Here is a 21,313-nt window from a genome sequence, read left to right on the forward strand (position 1 = left end):
TTCAATTAAGTTAATGAGTTTATACTGTATGTAATAAATATGCAAGCAATATTTGGATAAGGTGTAAAATAGTCCAACAGTCTCATTTTTATTCTACAATAATGATTGTTCCAGCTTTCTAGGAGTCTCTTTAGTGATTTATTATTTTTGCATTGTGTTTTACGCTTGTGTACGCGATAAAAAATAAATAAATAAATAAAAATAAAAATTCAGCTGAGCCGCAGGAGGAACTTAAATGCACGCTTTCTGAGTCACAGCCTACTCTAACTCCTGAGTGTATTGGCTGTTTTGGTGTTCGGGGCGGAATTAACATAACTTCTTTAAATGGATGTTAAATGATGAAAGCAGGAAGCAGTGAGTCAGTGTTGGGAGGTGGAGGAGGCGACCTGGGACTCCAGGCGCGTATTTCATAATTCATAATACGGAACATGGTGACGCATTGGGGGACCTGCTGCTGCTGTGAAAAAGTCCTTCTTTCGCTCGTTTAGTTTGGACCTGATTATGAATCAGTTTTTCCACTTTTTTCTCCACAACCTGACAAAGTGAAGAAGATATGTCCGCTCAAGGACTGTTAAGCACTGTTTTCTCATGCTCGCTAAGCCCCAAAAGTATTGCCAAGGGGAGACTGAGGCAGACCAGGAGCTTGGACTCGGCGTTGATGCAACATTGCGGTACCGAAGCGGAGGAGACGTCGACTAAGGTCAGTTGACTCGCCAGGTTTGATTGACTGACACCACAAATATAGGCTAACCGGATTTTCGGCGTACTTCCTCTGGTGTTAAATGTATTAGAAGAGGTCGCAGACAGTGATGATGTTTGTAGGCGATTTTTGTGTGAAATGTTTTTGATGCTGACATGTTTTACTAAACTGTGGAGATGCACGTGTCCTAAAATTTAGGTTAGAATACAGAGAAATATTAAAAATGTTTTTTGTACCTAAGCGTGCAAGAGCGAAGCACAAGAGAGAACTTGTTTATACTGTTGCAAAATTCAGGAAGTAGTTGAAATTCCCATATGGATGATATATAGCCATTTATTATTTTATCTCAATTTTGCCTTTAAGGAAAACAACAAATTTATCATCATCATTATCATTTATATTATTTGATTTATTTTTGATTTTCAGGTGGGCTAAATATCATAGGAAAATCCTCAGTATTGCAACATCACCAAGTCCATGACTAACAGAGCTCTTAGTTTCATGATGAGATGTGTAGACTTTTGATGCAGTCTGTGTGTCTCGGGACAGTAAAAGTGATTCAGCTGGTTGCTTTTGTCAAAGTGATGTCAGCACAAGTCTTTGTCTTAACCAGCTCGTTGAACTTTGACACATTTGGCGAATCTGACACAGTGAGGGAAATCGGGTCGAAGCACATAAAAGGACAGACGTTTCTTTAGTATTAGTATTTTGCTATTATATTTTATTTAGCATCCTATATAAAAAAAACACCCCTGTTCTTACTTAAGAACTCATGGTAACTGTTTGTATTGTATAATGGAAATGCATTACAGATGTGACATTCTAATAGGCTTCCAATAAATGCCAGATATCTGGTCTCTCTTGCAAATCAGAGCCTCAGAGCCTTCAGAAATTCAGTTTTCAGGGAATCTGAATGAAGCTGATCTAAGCTGGAGACACACCCTTTGTCAGCGAAGACTTTAATGTGATTTATGACTTTTTGGAGTGTGTGCATGAGTTAGCATGCACTTTTTCTCTTTTTTCTACTGAGCATTGTTGAATGTTCCTTGTGTTGCAATAACAAGCTTAGACGTGCAGGCAAATAACAGAGTTACTTTTAGTAATATTAATTTAACTGAGAATGTGAGGAAGTATTTACACATTTATAGAAAGTGCAGCTGTGCAATTCCAGCGCAAAACTAGGAAGAACTTCAGTCCCTTGAGCTGAAATCTGAAGTCTGAGATCATTTCTAGAGACCCACGTGACTGGTGTTAGCTTGCAGCGACAAGTGCCTTACTGTATGCAAACTTTATTCAAGGTCACAAATCAAAGTCACATTTTCTGAGTTTGTCCGACAAGTGGTTCATTCGGAAAGAGTCGAAGTCTTCTGCAGAAATATTAGTAAAAGCAGGCTGACAGTGTTTTCGCCTTTCCACAAAATACTGCTGTATCTCCACCCACTAAATTCCCCAACTTTGCTTTTACTAGTGTTTTTAATTACTTAAATGCCAACCGCTATTGATTTTGGATAAGAGAAGATCACACAGGCAAACAGAGGGCTTATAAAAAATATAACACTGGTTGACACTGCTTTCTAATGATGACATGATTCAAATGATCAGGATGACTGGGAACTCATTGGTCCGTCAGTGTGATCCTGACATTAAAAAACACAATCTTTTCTTGTTTAAAGGGATGTGTCAGAACGGTATTTTTGATCTATGTTATTAAGTGGTTTGCTAGCTCCATAGGTTGAATATCATTGTGTTTTATTAGTGGTGTACTCACTCAGAATCTCAACAATCTGAGTGGAGATGGAAAGCAGAGACATCTGGTTTACATGAAGAAAGCCTCTCTTTCTCACAGTACAGCAGCATGACCTGATCCTTGGCTACAGTCCCTCAGGCACATATTTCTTCCCACTAGAGACTGTCCGACAAGAGACTGCATGGCATGGGGCTAAATCTGCTGTCTTACAACTGCAGCACTATAGTGTCAAGTTTAGTGTCTGATAAATGGAAACCAATGTAAACATATGTGCAAAATCATTGTTTTATATCATTTTGTCTCACATTCATCTTTCCACTGGTTACATAATAGAAAAGTTACGATCTGCTTAGTGTAAGTTAAACTGTATTCTCAGCCAAAATTCCTGGATACTTACACTGAATAACTAAAACCCATTCATAATCTTGGCTTCCATGAGCTGTTAAAAGCTTATGGATCACTTCTTTGTTTGTTTGTTTTTTTGTTTATATTATAGTTTCAGGGATTCCCCCCCCCCCCCCTCCCCAGTTCTGATCTGTGTATGGTGCTCAAGAGTGCCAATGAGAACAGCATGGTCCAACACATTCTCAGAAGACAGGACACTGAGCACTGAAAGATTTATTAAATTAAATAATTTAATAATTTACTAAAAATCTAAAGTGTGCTCAGCGCTTCAATATCATGACAGTTGGTATGACTGCCCAACGCTAAGTCTGTAACTTTTTAATATGAGTGTGTTGGTTCTTTCTCATGTCCTTATAAGTACGTAGACTCAGTTGCAGTCATGGTAAGCGTCCATTTGAGCTGTTTTTGATTTTGCCTTTTACTGGCTGCAATTGGACTGGAGATATCTGAAAAATGTTTCCTGACTTTTAAATCGGTGATGTGAAAAACTGCATATTTGAAATCATTAAGTATCTTTTTTGGCACTCAGTTTTAATATCGTTCACATGGAAAGTCACAGAGCTTTTGAAAACTTGAATGACTCAATAGAGCCAGATTAGATATCCAGCTATAAATTAGATCTAACATGGTAAATGGCAGGGTTATAACTGGGTTATTGCTTATCAAGCCTTTAGAGGGAGCCATGCATCATTTTGCAGGAGTAATGTAGCGAAGAAATGAGGATATTCATCACTGGAACAATGATTAGGGCTTGTTAGGAGATAATCTCCAAATGATATCCACACTCATCTTGAATTAATTAGTTACTTATTAGTATATATTTTACAAAATGTCTGCAATTATACTGTTATCAACTTTCATACTTGCACTGTTCATACACAAGATCATTAGTCCGTCATTTGCTTAAGCAGCATGGCTATTGGGTCACATTATTTATTAACTTCATGCCAAGTAGGAGGAGGCTGAATATATAGGTTGATAGATTTTGTCAACAACATTAAAGCAAATTTGTTTCTGATGACTAGAGAGCTTCTTAATCTATTCAGGCCTTTTGCATCATTATTTATGTATAGATACTGACATAGAGCCTCAATTCACAAGCCACCAAGCATGCAAGCAATTTTCAAGCTTTCTAAAACTGCAGTGTTTGCGGCATTAAAGTTGAAAATGAGAAATCACAATGAGCCTCAAAACACATCAGAATGGAGCCCTGCGCGCTGGGTATATTGTTTCATGTAGAAAAAGAAACAGTGCAGCTTTGGCGTCATCTGCATTCCTCTAAGCATCACAGCACAGAGATGGCCTGAAGGGGGAAAAAAGAAAAGAAAAAGAGCTTGCAGGAAACTCAAAACTGCACTCTCGAATCTCACTAAAAGGAATTAACTTTATTAAACGCTGGAGGAGGCATATTTAAAGTGAAATCGAGCTTGTTTTCAGAACACTGAAGTTAGAAAATATAGAACTAACAATAGCACTGAAAGCATGACTGCAGTTAGAGCGCATAAAGTGCCCTTTTGAGTCACGTTTGTGACTCACAACTGAGTACGAGGTGTCTCACCAAATTGTCGTAATCTTTCAGTGTGCACGTAAGCGTTGCGCTTTCAACAGGAACATGTGGTTTCTGAAAATTAGCTCTTAAACTTTGACTGTTGTTGCATTAACTTAATAGGAACCGTATTGTAGCGGGGTAAAAATTCTAGCTGTTCCAGCTGTTGTGTTCCCAATGATATGACAGTATGATTATCAGTCAAAGGAGCTTGGAAAGAAAAGCGTCTGGACTTCTTTAAGTTGCTTGAAGACGTTTCACCTCTCATCCGAGAAGCAACTTAAAGAAGTCCAGACGCTTTTCTTTCCAAGCTCCTTTGACTACGATGACCTGGATGACTGAGAACCTTCACAGACATATGATTATCAGTCAAAATATGTTCCAGTGGATATGAAAAAAGCCTTTAAATGTATTATTATTGGTTATATCTGTTAAAAACAGTGTAACAAAATGTCATAAACCACCCTTTTTAATTGTGAATCCCTGTATTCACGTCTTTTTCCGAAACTACCTAATGTGGCGTGTACAATAAACAGTTGCTTAACTAACACATGAGCACGCACACACAGCGTTCGTCTATCTGTTTATTTTTTAGCACTTTAATGATTAACCTGCTACTATGATATTCGTTTTAGAGTAAATTCGATTGATCTCAGCTGTTTCTCAAGTTTTGTGGAAGAGCTTGCCGGTGATTCAGTTATTACTGCTAAGCTGTCCGAAGAGCTCTCAAAGTGATGGAGGATTTCTCCACCCAACATTGCTATCAAAATGTTTTGTGTCTGTCTGGCGTGCTGCTTCCTGTTTATCATCCCAAAGCATTAAGAAAACTCATTTCCAGAGAATAAGTCTCAGCGCACTTTACAAGAAGATGTGGAAGAAAAATAAACAAGAAAAAGAAATTTGAGGCATGACTCTAGTACAAAGAGATCTACAGGTTTTAAGCCTTGCTTTATTGTTCCTGTGGAAGAAGTAATTGAACTAAGCAAACCTGTAGATTGGAAAAAGTTTGGAATTGCAGATGAGAATGAAACTTTGTCTAAAACACTCAAATATTTTGAGTTTGCTTCTCGCAAGAAGCCTCTGCTTTCCAGAAAGGAGAGCTTAGATTTGTTGACTTGCGTAAAGCTGGGATTATAAAGTAATTTCAAAGTTAAATATTCATTAACTCACAATTGTCTGTAAGTAGAGAAAATTAAGTACTGTGGCTATTCTTGGTAGAAGTGAGCATTTCTGTAAGATTACTCCAAAGACGCAAAGCAGAATGCTCATTTAAGTAGATGTTGTTAACATCTCTTTTCATCACTCTCCGCTGCGAACAAATCAGTGAACAGACATGTTGACGTTGAAGTGTATGGGTACTACAAAGGTGTGGTACATTGGAGGACTGCTTTGTTGCCTGTGGGCCATAACAGCTTGGCATCACCCACATGGAAATTACATTAATTTTACAGGATAAAATCACAGTGGCTGTTTATGAGTTGAAGCTCAGCATGTTAATTCTTTAAGTGTATTAACATCAGAACATTACTGTGTTAATAGTAATAAATACTTGAGTTTTCGGGAGATCATATCACACCTAATAACCGAAAACGGTTCACATGCTTTTCATCTCTGTAGCTGCTGGCCCTTTATTCTGACTACCAAGTTCTGCAGACACAATTCAGAAGCTTTAATTTCAGCACTATGTCAACGGTAGACTGCGCCAGCTGCTGTCATGTTATGTCAGTGTGGACGGGTTTCACCTAAGGAGCTGCTACAGTTTTGACTTATCATACAGTAGCAGGTAAAAGTGGAGACGTCCGAAGCAACACTAATGATGACCCAGTTCTAGTGAAGTGAGTACCTCAACCCAGCTCCTGAGGACATGAGTCAAGGGACTGTAGGGTTCATTTTCTCAACTACTTGTGCAATTCAGGATTGTGGGTGGGGTTGATGCCTTTATAAAAGACTCATATTGAGTGCAGATACAGATGAAGCCTATCTGCAGCGAGCACAGCTGTCTGCTGGATTTAACAGTCTAGCCCTTAATTTCAAGCTATTTAACTCTAGCGTTAATGTTCTCTGGCAAACGGCTAGTGTAAAAGCTTACATGATATAGGAAACGTGAACTCATCAAGCCAAAGGTTGCAGCACTGTGCACCAAGCAAAATGGCATATTATTAATATACCAATAGGTCTAGAGCATATCCCAGCTAGCAAAATGCCCAGTAAAGTAAAAGAACGAAGTATTAAAGTATTATTATACTTTAATATACTCTTTACTTGCTTTTTTAAATTCATTTACTTATTTATTTTATTAGAATTGGGTTCCCAAACTTCTCAGTAGCAACAGTGCCTGGCACGGCCTTTTGGGTAATGTAGTTCTAAGAATGATTGACACTTCTGAAGTATCGCGCAAAGCGACAAACTGGCTAACCGTGCGTGCTTCTGATGTACCTGCAGGTATGCACTTCTGTGCTTTGGGATTCGTTTGTTTACTTGACACAAAGAGAGCTGACTCTTCCTGTCGCCCCCTCCCTGCCAGGCCTAACTTTATTTATGAGGCTTGTAGCAATGTAAATCGTACCCAGAACTTGTGTCACTTGCCAGTAGACGTGAGGCCGGGCAGTGCTGGCTGTAAACATGTGGGTTGCTTGTATCAGGGACGATGGTGTGAAATCGGTTAATTTGGCACTAATGGGCTCTGAGCGCAGTTGAAGGGTCACTTCTCGTCCGCGGAGACTTTGTGATGGGGGATCTGGAGCGAAGCATCACTTACGCTGTGAGTAATGTTTCAGAAAGTTAGCGATCTGAGCTGTTGACGCTCTGAATGTTTCCTAAACAGTTTGCAGAGTACATTTGCAGGCATTAGTGTAATGACATAAACTCAGGACGTGCGCTTATGCCCGACAGACTTTAACGCTTTTGATCCGTACGATTTTAATAGAGGTAGCATCACAATATTTCCACTCATGCACCTGCACTTTTACTCAGCATACATTATGCGTCAATATTATTAGCCTTATCTTATGATGGCTCAGTCCTCTAAATAAATGTATTTTTTTGTTTGGTTGTTTCGTTTTTCAATAATGGAGGTTTAATAATGGTTGCAAAAAACTACAAACACAAAGGGAAATAACAGCTGACATCCACCCTTGCGTGCAAAAATCTGTATACCAGTGTTGAATGTAGTTGTTTCATTGCTTATTCAAATCTAATGCAGAATTCACTGTACAACTCTCCAGCAAATAATGTTGACACAGTGTAAGGGCTCCATAGAAAGCTCTTCCTGTAATGCCCCATTCAATGGCTTCCTGAGCACTAAAGAATATTCATCACCCCTCTGGATTTTGTTTAAGGGTGGTTGATTGGTGTAATCTGAGCTTTCAATCTAGCCATATTGTATGAACTACCTTGCACATTTCCTCTCATTGTATTCGAGGAAGCGCTATTGTGTTTCAGCAAGGCTTTGACTTAAATTTAGGTCCTGCACAACCGGGTGCACCTGTATTTGAGAGCTGTGTATCAGTGAAGCTGGAGTGTTTCAAATTTAAATAGATATTCAGATCAGTTGCTATAAGAGCATATAAATGGATTAAGTTAATCACTTGATATTAACGTACCAGTAAATTGAGGATAATGCCCCATCAGGGACAAACATGAGCAAACGGTAATTCCACCTTTATGATGACAGCTTCTGTAGCATCTTAAAACAGCTTTTTAGCTCTGAGGTCACTGTAATCTGACTAATTTGAAAAATTACAAAAGGCTACTACAAAAGGCAGTAATTGTCACAACCTGTTAATGATATGAAAAAGCACTGAATGAAATCTGTTCATGTTTGGACATGACAGAATTGAACCTATTGGCTAAGAGATATTGCATAAAAGAGGACGGTGAGTACTGTAACAACTGGGAGAGACTGTGGGAACCCAGCTCACCATCACATCAGATACATGGAGTGCGTTTCCACTCCCATACAGTCACAAAAGAGGAATGTGTGAACAAAGTGACATAACTGCAAATGTGACTTACTCATGGCATTTATGCAACTGCAGTGTTAATGATTTAAGGTTTTAAGTGTGTAGTTTCTGTCCAATGGTCAAAAAGGTAATGCCAAAAAGCTTTGTAAAATGCTGACAGCTAAGATAATATTTATCTACCACTCATCCATCTCAGGGTTGTGAGTGATCTGGAGTCTATCCCGGCTGCCACAGGGCAAAAGTATCTCCTGCTCATTGCCACTTTGAAAGAAAAGCCCTTTATTTTCATGTATATATTATATACAATTGATCAGAACTGTTGTAAATGGCAAGTAATGATTATAGGAATCACTAATCATACATTTTTTTAATGGAATATAGTTGTACACAAAAAAAAAAAAAAAAAAAAAATCCAAGCTTATCACATTAAAAGCGAGACTGAACGTGCATCTAACATTTAAAGCTGGCAGCAGAAAAGAGTCACAAATCTATTGTGATACATGCCAAATACAGGTTATTGACTACTTTTCTTTGCACAGTAAAGAAAATATGTTTGTCATAGAATATTATTTGCCCGTGCATTACAAAATGATTAGATGCTAAAGAGCAGCTTCTTTCTATAGTAGTTCCATAAATTAATATTTTTTATCAGTTAGAATTATGCAAGATTATGTGCTGTAAAGAGGAGGATATCTAAAACTGTTCCAATTCTAGTTGGTACACTTAAGCACTGTTTCCAGCATGTTGGGGAACTTCCCACACTTCTCCTGCGGTTTTAGGCTGTCTGCATTGCTTCTGTCTCTTGATATAATCCTAGACTGACTCGATGATGTTGGGATCAAGAGAATCTGTGTGGCCCAGGCGATCTGTTGCAGGACTCGTTGTTCTTCTTGTCACTGAGGATAGATTGTGACTGTGGCTAAAGGTTTGGGCTCGGTGTCATGCTGGTGAATGAATTAAGACTTAGTCAGATGCCTCTCTGAAAAAATGCCTGCGTCTTAAACTTTTTCACTGCTTTTATACTGCACATTGTCATACTGTATGTGTGCTAGATAATGGTATGCTACTGTTACACAGCCCTAATTCTCATTTAATGGGAGTGAGCCACTTTAGTGTAAGCCTTATCCCGATAATGAGTTACTAAGCTTCTTTGTGGCTCATATGACTGGCTTGACTGTACTGGATCAAAGCAGGGTAATCTCTGGGATGGAGATGCTCAGAGGTTGAGTATTTCAGATCAGATTATTTTCCTTGTCACTACTCCAGTATAAGACCTTTAGAATATCTGTAACAGTGTTTACTAATGAAGCATTTTTTGTGAAATGGCTTTTTAGACGATAGACAAGCACCTGCTAAAACTGTACACACTATACTAAATTGAGCTAAAAAGAAATTAAGATGATGCATTTCACATTTAAGGGGAGCTATTATTGCACAGTCAGTATTGGTGTTCAGCTGATCTAGTTAAGCTTTTGCTTTTTGTTTGGTTTCCAGCAGCTGTGCCCTATGGCAGCGTGTTTTTAGGTGTTGCACAAATCCATATGTCAGTTTGTTTCATTCAGATAAAAACAGTTATGCCATGAGGCTTTTATTGTGAAAAAGAAAGGACTTTGTAGTTCTGTGAAAAACTGAGTACTTAGTACTCAGTATGAGTAAGTATATGATGATAATCACATGCACTTGATTAATTTGTCATCAGCAAGTGTGACCACCCCTATTAAAGCCTAAGTTTTTAAGGTTTTTGTTGATCTGGTGTAATCGGCGCAATGCCGCAATCTTCACAGAAGTGGAAGTCCCAGCAAATTCATCCAAAGGTCAGACTCAGAGAGTCAAAGAAATTGGAGAAAAAAAAACTAAGAGCTACATGTCAGTCTTTACAGGCCTCAATTAGCATGCTAAATGTTATAGTTCATGACAGTGCATTTAGGAAAAGACTGAACAAACACGGCTTGTTTGGAAGGTGTTGCCAGGAGAAACCCTCTTCTCCCTAAAAAAAAACTTGGCAGCACGGCTTATCTTTGCAAAGTTGCATCTGAACAGACCGCAGGAGCTCTGTAACAATCTCCTTTTGTCAGGCAAGACCTAAGTGAAGATGTTTGACGAAAACCAAACACAGCATATCAGAACAAACACCTCATACCAGCTGTTAAGCACAGTGATGGAGGGGTGCTCTGTCCTCAGTCTGTCCGACAGCTACAGCTAGGCCAAAATTGAGTCATACAACAGGACAACGATCCAAAATCACAGCAGCAATTTGCAACAGAAAGATTGAAAAAGAAAAGTTGGGCCAGGTGTTGCATTGGCCAGTCAAAGTTCAGACTTTGGAACAATGTCTGCAAACCTCAATGAACTGCACCGTTGTACAGGATAGTGGGCCAGAATTCCTCCAAAGTGATGTAAAAGACTATAAAGTCATATAGAAAATGAATAATTCAAGTTATTGCTGCTAACGGTGCATGCTATTGAAAGATGGAGTGTAGTGGTTTTTTTCTTTCACAGGAATGCATAGAGTCTTGTGAACACTTTCTTTTTCACATGACTGCATGTGTGTGTGGACAGATATGGATGCAATCTGTAACTACACTGTATGGTGGAGGCATACGGTCAAAAGGCCTCACATTACTGGGGCACAAGTTCAGTCAGGCAGCATCACTAATGTCAGCACCTCATAATTCTTGTTTCGACATGCAGAAAAAACATTTGCGATGGATTACATAAAGTGTTTAATACAATCGCAACAAGAAATGAATAACATTTGCACATTGCAACCTGTTTCTCCCGTGCAGTCTGTCAGTTTCCCTCGTGGGAAACAGTTTTGATGATTTTCAGCTGCCAAGTGAAGCAGAACTGCAAGTGTTTGTCAGTTGATGCACACTGCCATCTGCAGAGAGTGTGACAGGTCATGAACGTATGACACAAATTATGGATGTAATTGTCTGATGTGCTTTAAAACCTGCATGTTTGTGTTTGCCCTCAGGGTGACTTCACTTGGAACAGCTTGTCAGGAGGCACTGTTGGCCTCAAACCCGTCCCCCTGCAAAGCCTCTCAGAATTGGAGAGGGTTCGTCTCCAGGATGTGGCCTTCAAGCGATTGCTTCGGTGTCATGACCTGGGCTGCCACATCACCATCCCTAAATGTATTACCACACACAGACACACACACAATTACAGGCCTCTTCTTGTCTCCCAAGTTGTTATTCTGTCTCAGGCAAGAAACTTTCTGAAAAAACACATGCTGAGCAACAGATGGGAAATGTTCCTCTCTCCCTTTTCTCCTTTTTGTTGTGTAAGGGCGTCATACTAATAAACTCATTGGTTTAATGACGTGAGCTCATCTACGTTCTCCAGTAATAGGCTGAATCATTTCTGGATTCCACTACTGCTGCCCTCTATAAAGAAAGCTTTTAAAAACTGTTTATTTTCTGGTGAGCTGTCTTGGTTTTTCTTGTTTCAAAATTGTCCCTGGAGTCTGTAGTGCTTTGAAAACGCCATAAATAGAGTACATGTGAAAAATGTGCTGTTTTCTGAAACGGAACAGTCCTGTAAATTCACGGTGAATTAAGATTTGCTTTGCATGTCATTATCTTGACATTTTTTATATAGTTTGTTTCTTAGCTCTTTTGTGTAGTGATCCTGAGAATATCAAGTGGAGCAGACATAAACAGAAACATATTATCTAGACCTCTGTTTTTTTTTTTTACCTGTGACTCTTTTTTTAGATGGCCACAAGCACAAGAAGACACTCAGGAGGAAGTTGGATTCATTATCTAAAGAGAAGAGTAAAGACAAAGGTAACATGATCAGGATATAGTCTTAATTCTGGTGCTTTAAAGGGTAGTTTTCTCCCAATTTTCTATTTACAACATGAAGTAATGGCAGCATAGCAGGAACTTTGGTGCTTTCAAGCACTTCTTAAAGATAAACACAGCTATCTTTTAGGTCTGTAGGAGAACCACTGAGTCTTGTAAGACTTTCATTCCCTTCCAGTTTCTAGTCTAGTCAGCCTGTGACATTTTAAAAAATACTCTTTTATCCCTTTTGGCTGAAGCTGTATCGACTCACTGAAGCCGACAATCTCAGCTTTTTATACCCACGGAGCACTGAGCGATCAAAATCAGTACAGAGAAGGCTGTGATCTCCAACCACCACGCTGCCCCGCCCGCTGCAACAATCCAACAGGAAAGTGATGTTCTCTGTCAGACAGGCAGTCGAGGGAAATAACTAAAACAATCTTAAGTGGTGGCTTGTTCGTTACAGCCTATCCTCAGGCATGCCCAGCCCCCTCTTTCCTCTTTTCCCTTTTTGTTTACAAAAGCACTTGGGAAAGTATGTGCTCCCTCACTCTGAATATTAAGTGTGGCTGTAGAACAGTGTTCTTGGCATTTATCTTGAGCAGGATTTATTTAAAAATATATATTAAATGCTTTCTACGGAAACTAATCCAGAGAGTAAAATGGATAATACGCTGCCGTGATTGACACATCTAAAGAGAAGCTTTCTGTTGACTTATATGTGAACTTTAAGTCTCGCTGTCTTGCTCTTCCCCCCTCACATAGACACCACGCCACAGGCGTTTGGCATACCACTGTCGCATGTCATATCCAACGACCGCATGCACAAGCTGCGGCACGATCACCCGCGGGAAGAGCACAGTGACCCCACTGAATTGATGCTATCCTTCCTTCATCTTACATCTAGCTACAAAAGGGCTAACAAAGAGCTCTCCAGCAGCAACTCGTCACTGAGCTCCACTTCTGAGACCCTTAATGAATCACCACTGCCCAGCACACCAGACATAGCCCCACGGACACGCAGACGGGTAGGCTTCCCTGTCAACAAACCTTACATACACTGATGTAGAATAACAAGTTATTTGTCTGATTATGCTTGCACTCGAGATTTCTTTGAGAATTTGTGACCTTTTTAGATGTTCCCCCGGAGGCTGATGATGTGGCCATTCACAGCATATGATCAATTGCTTTTCCAGTCATTATACTGTCACCCATCTGCTTAACAGGGCGGAGTGTCTGTGGATTGCATCACTGACCTTGATGACAACCAGTCTCGGCTCTTGGAGGCACTCCAGCTGTCTCTGCCAGAAGAGGCAGCTGGCAACACGAAGAAGCACCATGACGAAAAGCTCAGCCTTAACCCTATTTACAGACAGGTGCCCAAGATAGTGGACCAGTGCTGCCAGCACCTGGAAAAATACGGTACGTAGTGCACAAGTAAAGGTACATAAACACAGTGCAGAATACCAAATTAAATTCTATAAAATGTACAGTAATGCACCTCACAGAAGAAGGTCCTGGGTTCTAATCCACCATCTGGCTGGGGTCTGTGTGGAATTTGTGTTCCCCTCAATGTCTGTGTGCGTTCTCTCTGGACACTCTGGCTTCCTCCCACACTTCAGAAACATGTAGTTAGTGGGGCTAGGCTAATTGGTCATTGGAAATTGGCCTTAGGTGTGAATGGTTGTCTGTCTCTTTGTGTTGGACCTGCGAAAGATTGGGGGCCTGTCCAGGATGTACCCTAGCTCTCACCCTATGGCAGCTGGGATAGGCTCCAGCCCCAGCAGAAGAAAATGGATGGATGCAAAATGTACAGAATATCCCCTTAAACACTTGGTTAAATGTTCATTGTCTTGCGATGCAAATGCCTTGGAAGTAAAGGAGCATCTTTGTCTTTGTTTAGCCCTACAGACAATTGGAATTTTTCGTGTTGGGAGTTCCAAGAAGCGAGTACGACAAGTAAGACGTCAGCTTAGCTTTTTAACACCTCTGCACTTTATCCACGGGTAACCTTTTAACCATATCAGTTGTCACAATATTTTACCCAGCTTCGTGAGGAATTCGACCAGGGATGGGAGGTTTACATGGATGAAGAGCACAGCGTCCATGATGTAGCTGCATTGTTTAAAGAATTCTTAAGAGACATGCCTGAGTCACTGCTGACAAAAGAACTTTATACAGCCTTCATCAATACAATGTGTAAGAAAAAGACACACACAATAAACAATCCACTATCTTCTGATTACTTTGAAATTAATGTTAACTGTGTGTTTTTTGTTGTTGTTGTTGTTATTGTTCTTTTCTTCTACAGTGCTGAATTTTTTAGAGCAAGACAGTGCCATCCAGCTCCTGGTGTTTATGCTTCCTCCCTGTAACAGCGACACGCTACAGCGCCTCCTCAGCTTGTTGTCCACTGTGTCTGCACATGCTGAAGACAGCCTGGACAGTGAGGGACATAAGGTAGAGGCCGGTTTTTACAGCAGTCTAAAATGCTTCCAAGAAGCACAAGCTTTTGTGTGATGAATTTTATATAAGTGTGAGGTAGCACACAATGAGGTGATGATAATTTAGTTAATAATTTTGTCTTCTTTGCTCCCAGAAGACACCCAGAGTTTAACCCTTAGGAACTGCCTCTTTTGGCAAGAACTCACATTTTATAGCTTGTTGATTCTATCGCTGAATAGGAAAAAATATGTTAAATCACAAAACAATCTCATTGACAAACTGCTGATACATTGTATCCCAACTGCCATCGGAGGGAAGTCAAAAAGATATGCAGTACATCTGAGGCCTCTTATTTTTAATTTGAAGGAAGGGACATACCAAAACGCAACACCTTTATGGACAATATGGTTTCTTTAATAACCATTGAGTGAGGACATAAACACTGCACGTTGGTATCATTCTCTTCTGTCTTAGGGCCAGATTTACTGTTGTTCTGTGCAAAACCCTCAATTGGCTTTTTAAAAGCTACTCTTGGGATTTACTTAATACACACAGTGTCAATTTTGTGGCTATAAAACATGGACACATTTTGTGGATTAAATTTCCCTCTCATGGTTCAGAATTTAGAAGATGAACAAAACATAAGCATTAACTTCATAGGTTTTGAGGTGGAATAAGTATCATTCAATTAAGTTTATTTCACAACAGTCAACAACAACGGTCGCCTCGAGGCAAGCATCATTTAATGAAATTTGGTAAATGCTCTTTTCACTGCGTGGCAAATAATAAACCTAACTGGAAGGGCCAATAAGTGTAAAAAATTAGGGAGGAGATTATTTAAATGAATCATACAAATGTGATTTACTAAGGACTGTTGCAGGCAAATTAGTGCAAATTACACCATTATTTAACTCGGGAAAAAGCATGTCTTATTTTGCGCCTGATGTGGCTGTGATAGTTGCCGCTAGGAACGTTAATTTATTTGAAATGCCAACAGGAGATGTTATCAGAATGAGTGCGTAATTGCTGTGGGTGGATTAGTCAAAGTTGTAAGTGCGGTGGCAGAACTTTGGCTCTGTCCTTTGGCTCTTCGCTGTTTCCTCCCACTGAATGTTTAGAAAAGCACTTCACATATTTCTTGTCCTCAATCACACTGGTATTTCAGTGTAACAGGGCACAACTTAACATGGACACGCAGTGGAAGGGGACAATAGTTTCCTAAAACAAGATGGATACAAACCGTGATGTATGAGAGGCAGCAAACGTACTTTTTACAGTGAACAAGGTAGTTTCCAGTATTTTGTCCTTCAAGTCACATTTCTACACAGAGATCAGCCCATACAGTGATAACTGCAGAGAGTACAAAAGCCTGTACATGTCTTTACTCAGCAGTGCATACACACAGTAGGGGTAACTCCATTAATATTCAGACAGGATCTGATGGCAAACAGTGTTTTGTGTTGTTATTCTGCACATCTCACAGGACAGCTGTTACAGATTCCAGGCGTATAGGTTTGGTTGTATTAAAGCAGTTTTTCTCCACACCTGAGCTGTCAAAGCTAGCCAAAGAGCAGATGGCCCAGCATCCAAATTCCCACAAAGTTCTTACCAGTTTCTTACAAATATATAAAACGTTCTCCTTAAGCTGTCTTCAGTAATTTGCTCTGCTCTTGGCAGCTTGTGTTGGTCATTACTGCGATGAGCCGGCTATGTTTGCATGAATAACTTAGTGCCTTATTAGTAGATCACTTGCAAAAGCTTTCATGCCCACAGGTGTTTTCTTTTTCCATCTTTTTTTCAATTGCAGCTAATTTTCCCTGCAAAAAACCTGATATAGATGGATCTGCATATTTGATTTGACAGATTTTTCACAGTAGATCTCATCCTGACATAATCCTAATGGGAATTTGTGACTCCTCCTGGACTCGAACCAGCGATTGTTCATGTTTTTGCACTGTTATGTCATGTTATGCAGCACTTTGTTTGAGAATTACGAGACAGTTAAAGTGATCAGCTTATCCCAATATGATTATTAATCATCAACTCAAAAGCAAAATATGTGCAAATACATTGATATAATGAAAGTTTAGTTGGAGGATGTGTTTGTTCAGTAGTTTAAACATGTTATGAGAACTCTGTGTTCTGTTTTGTTTAGGTTACAGGCAACAAGATGACATCGCTTAATTTAGCTACCGTCTTTGGACCCAACCTCTTACACAAGCAAAAAAACTCAGACAAAGAATTTGCAGTAGAGAGTTTTGCCCGTGCAGAGGAGAGTGCAGCCATCATCGGCGTTGTCCAAAAGATGATCGATACATATGATACGCTGTTTATGGTAAGGGCTCTAACTGCAAACTAAGATGTTAAACATTCTTAAGGTTTTCTTTGGTCAGTCAGTGTTTGCTGTTGTGTCTTGTGCAAGTTCACCCAACTAGATATAAAAATCGACTTCAAATAAAATATGATTCCAGCCTCTGTTTTGTTGGTGTGATGATGCCAGGATCCTCATCTTCATTATCTACATTCTCTGTTTTTCAACTGAAACCTCAGCCGAGTCACACTTTAGTTAAACTATCTGAAAATTATCTGTCAAGAAAATCAGCAGGGTAGAAGTCAATCAAACATGTATTTACATTAATTATTTTCTCAGTGCACCTTGCAAACATCTGGTAAATGACTCACTATAAACGAGCAGTGTAGGCTTTTTTTAAACCCTTCTGGGGGGCATCATCTAATTAATATGGAGAAGAGTTTCGTTCTGATGCGATTAATCACCAAATCAATGAGTGAGGATGAAGGAGAAACCAAATTTATGTCTTTTTTTTCTAGGTGCCCCCTGACCTGCAGAATGAGTTGTTGATGAGTTTGCAGGAAACAGATCCTGATGTGGTGGATTATTTACTGCGGAGAAAGGCCTCACAATGCTCGTGAGTTTCTGCCTTTTGTCTCATTGTGCATTTATGCGCATGCATGACTACTTAAATGATCAGAATCAAGCACACATTATAGCTCGTGGTCACAGGTTTTTCTAGAATTGAGTGTTTTTGTCCAAACATACCCATCCATTAATATATTGCGTCTGCTTTGTCTTCACAGAGAGCCCAGCCTTAGGTCAGAAGAGTCGTTCTCTCTGACTGACAGACGCTTGTCCAGTGACTCACACAAGCCATCTAGTGGAGAGGTTTCCCCCTATGACAATAACTCCCCCGTCCTGTCCGATCGACCGCGGTTTAAATACACAGAGGACGGCAGTCTGCTCTCAGACAGAGTTCCCAGACAGGACAAACTCAGAGACCAATCAAAAGACAACTCTGGCAGTACCTCCCCTACACTTTCTACTGACAAAGGTGAACAAAATTCATTTCAACCATAGTTTTAATGTATAAAGTGTAACTTGAAAGATCTGTGGAATTTTCTTCCTGAGAGTTCACTCCCACATCTATGTTAGCCAACAGTGCCTTAAAGTCACATTAAAGTTCAGATATAATGAATACATTTGTAATATGAACATAAAACAGTAAACATGACAGTATATTTCCAAATAATAAAACATGATAACTTCTATTTTTTATGGTATCATTTTGATGCTTGAAATACTCCCAAGGAGGCGTTTATTTCTCTCTTTAAAAGACAAGATGGTCACATGTCATTAAACATTTCCATAACTTCCAGTATCTAATATATCTAAGATAATTTCTTTGTAAACGTCACATTGCCAAGGCCAAAAGGAAACAGAAAGAGGCTTAAAAAAGGTGAAATAGCTTTAACCTTCTCATATTTTGCATTGAGATAATATGCATTAAAGCAAAGAAAGTAATCCTCTTAGTTCTTTTGTTTCTGTTAGAGACCTCAGCTGACAGTTTCTGGGACACCTGGCATGAGCTGTTCGGAAAGGATTTCACTGGCATCGCCGGTAACTGAATCCATTTTACATGTTGCTCCAGATGGTCTTTGGATATGGAATAAATGCTGGATGCTAATGAATGTTTTCTCCCAGGATACCTTGGAGACGTGTCGGAATGTGACTCATACGGCTCATCCGAGGGGCTGAGCAGTCACCAAGGTAACAACAAGCTGCCTGTCAGTGCAACACAAATGTCATTGGGCGTTTCGGAATGCAGGCCACACCCTCCGGTGACTCGCTGCAGCAGTGGTCCTGATGACCAAAGAGAGCAGAGACATCCAGAATCGTTATTATTACATCAGGCAATGAGCAGCCAATCGGGAGCTGTTAGCTCAGACAACTTAGCACAAAGGACAGGATGCACTGAATGTCCATTACTCCAGGTCAGGACTGACAGTTTATCTTCCCTTAACTGCTCTCGACCTCTAAGAGAGACTCATATTTCTCACTCCACACCCTCCCTCTTAAAATCTCAGCATGACCCCCAAATCCCACAACAGTCCCAGCAGAGCGCTGACTTCAAGATTGTAGATACAGCAGATGCCACTGGGCCTGGAGAGGAAAAAGGCCCTGATTCTTCAAACTGGCAGAAAGAGAGGTGGCATATATGGAAGATGATGTCAAAAGAAAATCCAGAAGCTCTACCAGAAACGTTGGTGTGACCCACTCTTAACTGATAAGCAGACTGTGGATCAATGTTTTATAAAAACATGTGCACGTCTCCTGTCACATCATCAGGTTATCATTGTGTGCAGTTAACATTATCAGTTGATTTTAGTGTTTTATACTGAATATAAAATGCTAAATGATATATACTTGTTATTGTTATTTTGCACTAACTATATAGTTTAAGCATGATTGTGTATGTTTTTGTATTTTTTTTAAAAAAGAACCATGAAAAACTTGTATGTAGACTTGAATGTAATAATTGGACTTGAATATTGTTTTATATTAATGCTGAATGTAAATATAAAAAAATGTTTTTTAATATTTCTTTAAATTTATAGCAACCTAATCTTGACACATCTGTAAATGCTGCAATAATATGTGTGTCTTGAGTTCATGGCTCATTGTTTTTTTGTATTTTTTCTTTCAAGAAAATGCTTACATTTTAACAGAAGTTCGTCAGCTTACCAACACTCCTAATTTTGTGTTTGCTACAAAAGAAATTATTGTTAAGCAGCATTATTTGCAGATATGAATATATTTAATATAAGTTTACAGTCATTTGTAATTTAATGAAAAACAACTTTCTCCAGGTGTCTCCTAATAAACAGACTAAGAGTTGTCTCTTTGTGGTCACATTTCCTGCCTCACACATTTGGCTTCACTCAGATTCCAGAGTCCTATCTATCTAGCAAAGGTTGTGGGCTGTACCAGGAAGTGGCACGTATCAGCACCGAACATTGAGATATAGTATTAAATTACATTATATGATATGAATATATGTATATATTCATTTATTCATTTATTTTAGGTTCAGGTTTACTAAAATGGCTACTGGTAGGCAGCAGGAGTTCAGAGCACAGTGAAACAATTTCCTAATCTGGCCACAAGAGGGAAGCATAAGACCAGGAAACTTTTGTATAGTTGGTTTCCTTGCTGTTTCGAAACCTTGAACATCAATATGGATCTGTCAGTGGCTATAACAATTCATTACATATTAAATAGAGTTTTATTAACTTTCATTCCTATTGCTTTTCTTCCACCACTATGATTGGTGGTGGGGATTTCATGTGTTGGAGTTGAGCTATGTTCATGTTGGAAAAGATGAGTGATCTTCTTGGGCCACGGATTTTGCATTAATCTTACTCTGTGCTAATGGACATAAGATCTGAGACGAGCTCATATTTAACATTAAATGGATGTTTTGTTGGACACAAAAAAATCATCTGTCTATGAAATTTGGCACAGATTCCAGACAGCTGTGCTTCATTATGATTAGTCAATGTAACATGATGGAATGATTGTGATTGCTTGAACTGCCTATTTTAGTTTTCACGTATCAAGTTTAGTGGTAGGTAATTTCTCACCTACATAGCACGCTCTTCTTTTATTCATCAAAGACAGCAGATTTCCTCAATACAAAGATTTGTGGTTAAACTTTGAAGGCTCCACAGCTGTCGGACTCAAGCTGTATTGGCTGCCATGCAGTCCAATTCTGATGAGACCAAGAAAACAGAACAGGATGTCTGGATGTGTTTCACAGAGAATCCACTCTCACTGCCATTTGTCTTCACGACTTAAAAATAAAAAAATCTGTGCTGCAAATGGAACCATTCATTGTTCTAAACACTACCAGGCCAAACACTGAAGGGCAAAAACAAACAGACCACAGCTACCTCCTGAAGCAAACGACTGAGATCAAATATTTAATTCCACGTCTTATCTTTGCAGTACTGGATGTAAATTGATCCTCTGCTTCTGTTCCCAACAGGAGGCCCATCCTGTCTGAGTCCGCTCCTTAGCATCAGGAGCAGCTGCAGGGAGGACAGAAGAAGGTCACAACCAAAATGAGACTCAACAGTCAGAAACAAGAGAGCCCTGGCCCTGCAGTTTCAAGGTCGAGATTGATACACAGCTCTCTGCAGAGGAAAAATAGAGCTCAGTGGAGCTCATTAAAGTGTTAGTCATGCACAATCACTCAGTCCTCAGTCCTTTTTCCGTCATTTTAGGCACCAATTCTGGACCACTTAATATGCAGCTGCACTAACTGCTTTTCAGCTATTCGCCATATATCTGAAGCCATCTAAAGGAGATATTCCCTGGCTTGTTAAAGCAGTCGTGAGCACACGTAAATGTAAATGCTTCCT

At 39.5% G+C, this 21,313-nt stretch overlaps 1 protein-coding gene across 2 annotated transcripts; it reads left to right on the forward strand.

The window, feature by feature from the left end:
• The first annotated feature begins 380 nt into the window (after window positions 1-380).
• Window positions 381-19,787, forward strand: LOC147311517 (rho GTPase-activating protein 6). 2 transcript variants are annotated; one of them, XM_086266862.1, is made up of 13 exons: window positions 381-700; window positions 11,338-11,497; window positions 12,080-12,151; window positions 12,917-13,179; window positions 13,378-13,573; window positions 14,055-14,110; window positions 14,200-14,350; window positions 14,463-14,611; window positions 16,752-16,931; window positions 17,426-17,523; window positions 17,693-17,943; window positions 18,441-18,509; window positions 18,594-19,787. In XM_086266862.1, exons 1-13 carry the CDS (start codon window positions 554-556, stop codon window positions 19,160-19,162), a joined length of 2,361 nt encoding a protein of 786 aa, XP_086122988.1. In that variant the 5' UTR covers window positions 381-553; the 3' UTR covers window positions 19,163-19,787. The 2 variants fall into 2 exon arrangements, with proteins under 2 accessions (XP_086122988.1, XP_086122989.1); XM_086266863.1 differs by lacking the exon at window positions 381-700 and adding an exon at window positions 6,822-7,159.
• The last annotated feature ends 1,526 nt before the right edge of the window (window positions 19,788-21,313 follow it).

This window comes from Aulonocara sp. 'chitande type north' Nkhata Bay, linkage group LG16 (assembly GCF_057382095.1).
Source record: "Aulonocara sp. 'chitande type north' Nkhata Bay isolate Kocher_YH1m ecotype deep benthic linkage group LG16, A_spYH_male_GT1.1, whole genome shotgun sequence".
In the NCBI taxonomy this organism is placed as follows: Eukaryota; Metazoa; Chordata; class Actinopteri; order Cichliformes; family Cichlidae; genus Aulonocara; species Aulonocara sp. 'chitande type north' Nkhata Bay.

Bases quoted from the DNA above. Each gene is read 5' to 3' on its own strand.
- LOC147311517 (XM_086266862.1), top strand. From the start codon at position 554: ATGTCCGCTCAAGGACTGTTAAGCACTGTTTTCTCATGCTCGCTAAGC. The intron at 13,574-14,054 runs GTACGTAGTGCA...GTCTTTGTTTAG, and splicing joins CCAGCACCTGGAAAAATACG to CCCTACAGACAATTGGAATT. The intron at 14,351-14,462 runs GTAAGAAAAAGA...TTTCTTCTACAG, and splicing joins AGCCTTCATCAATACAATGT to TGCTGAATTTTTTAGAGCAA.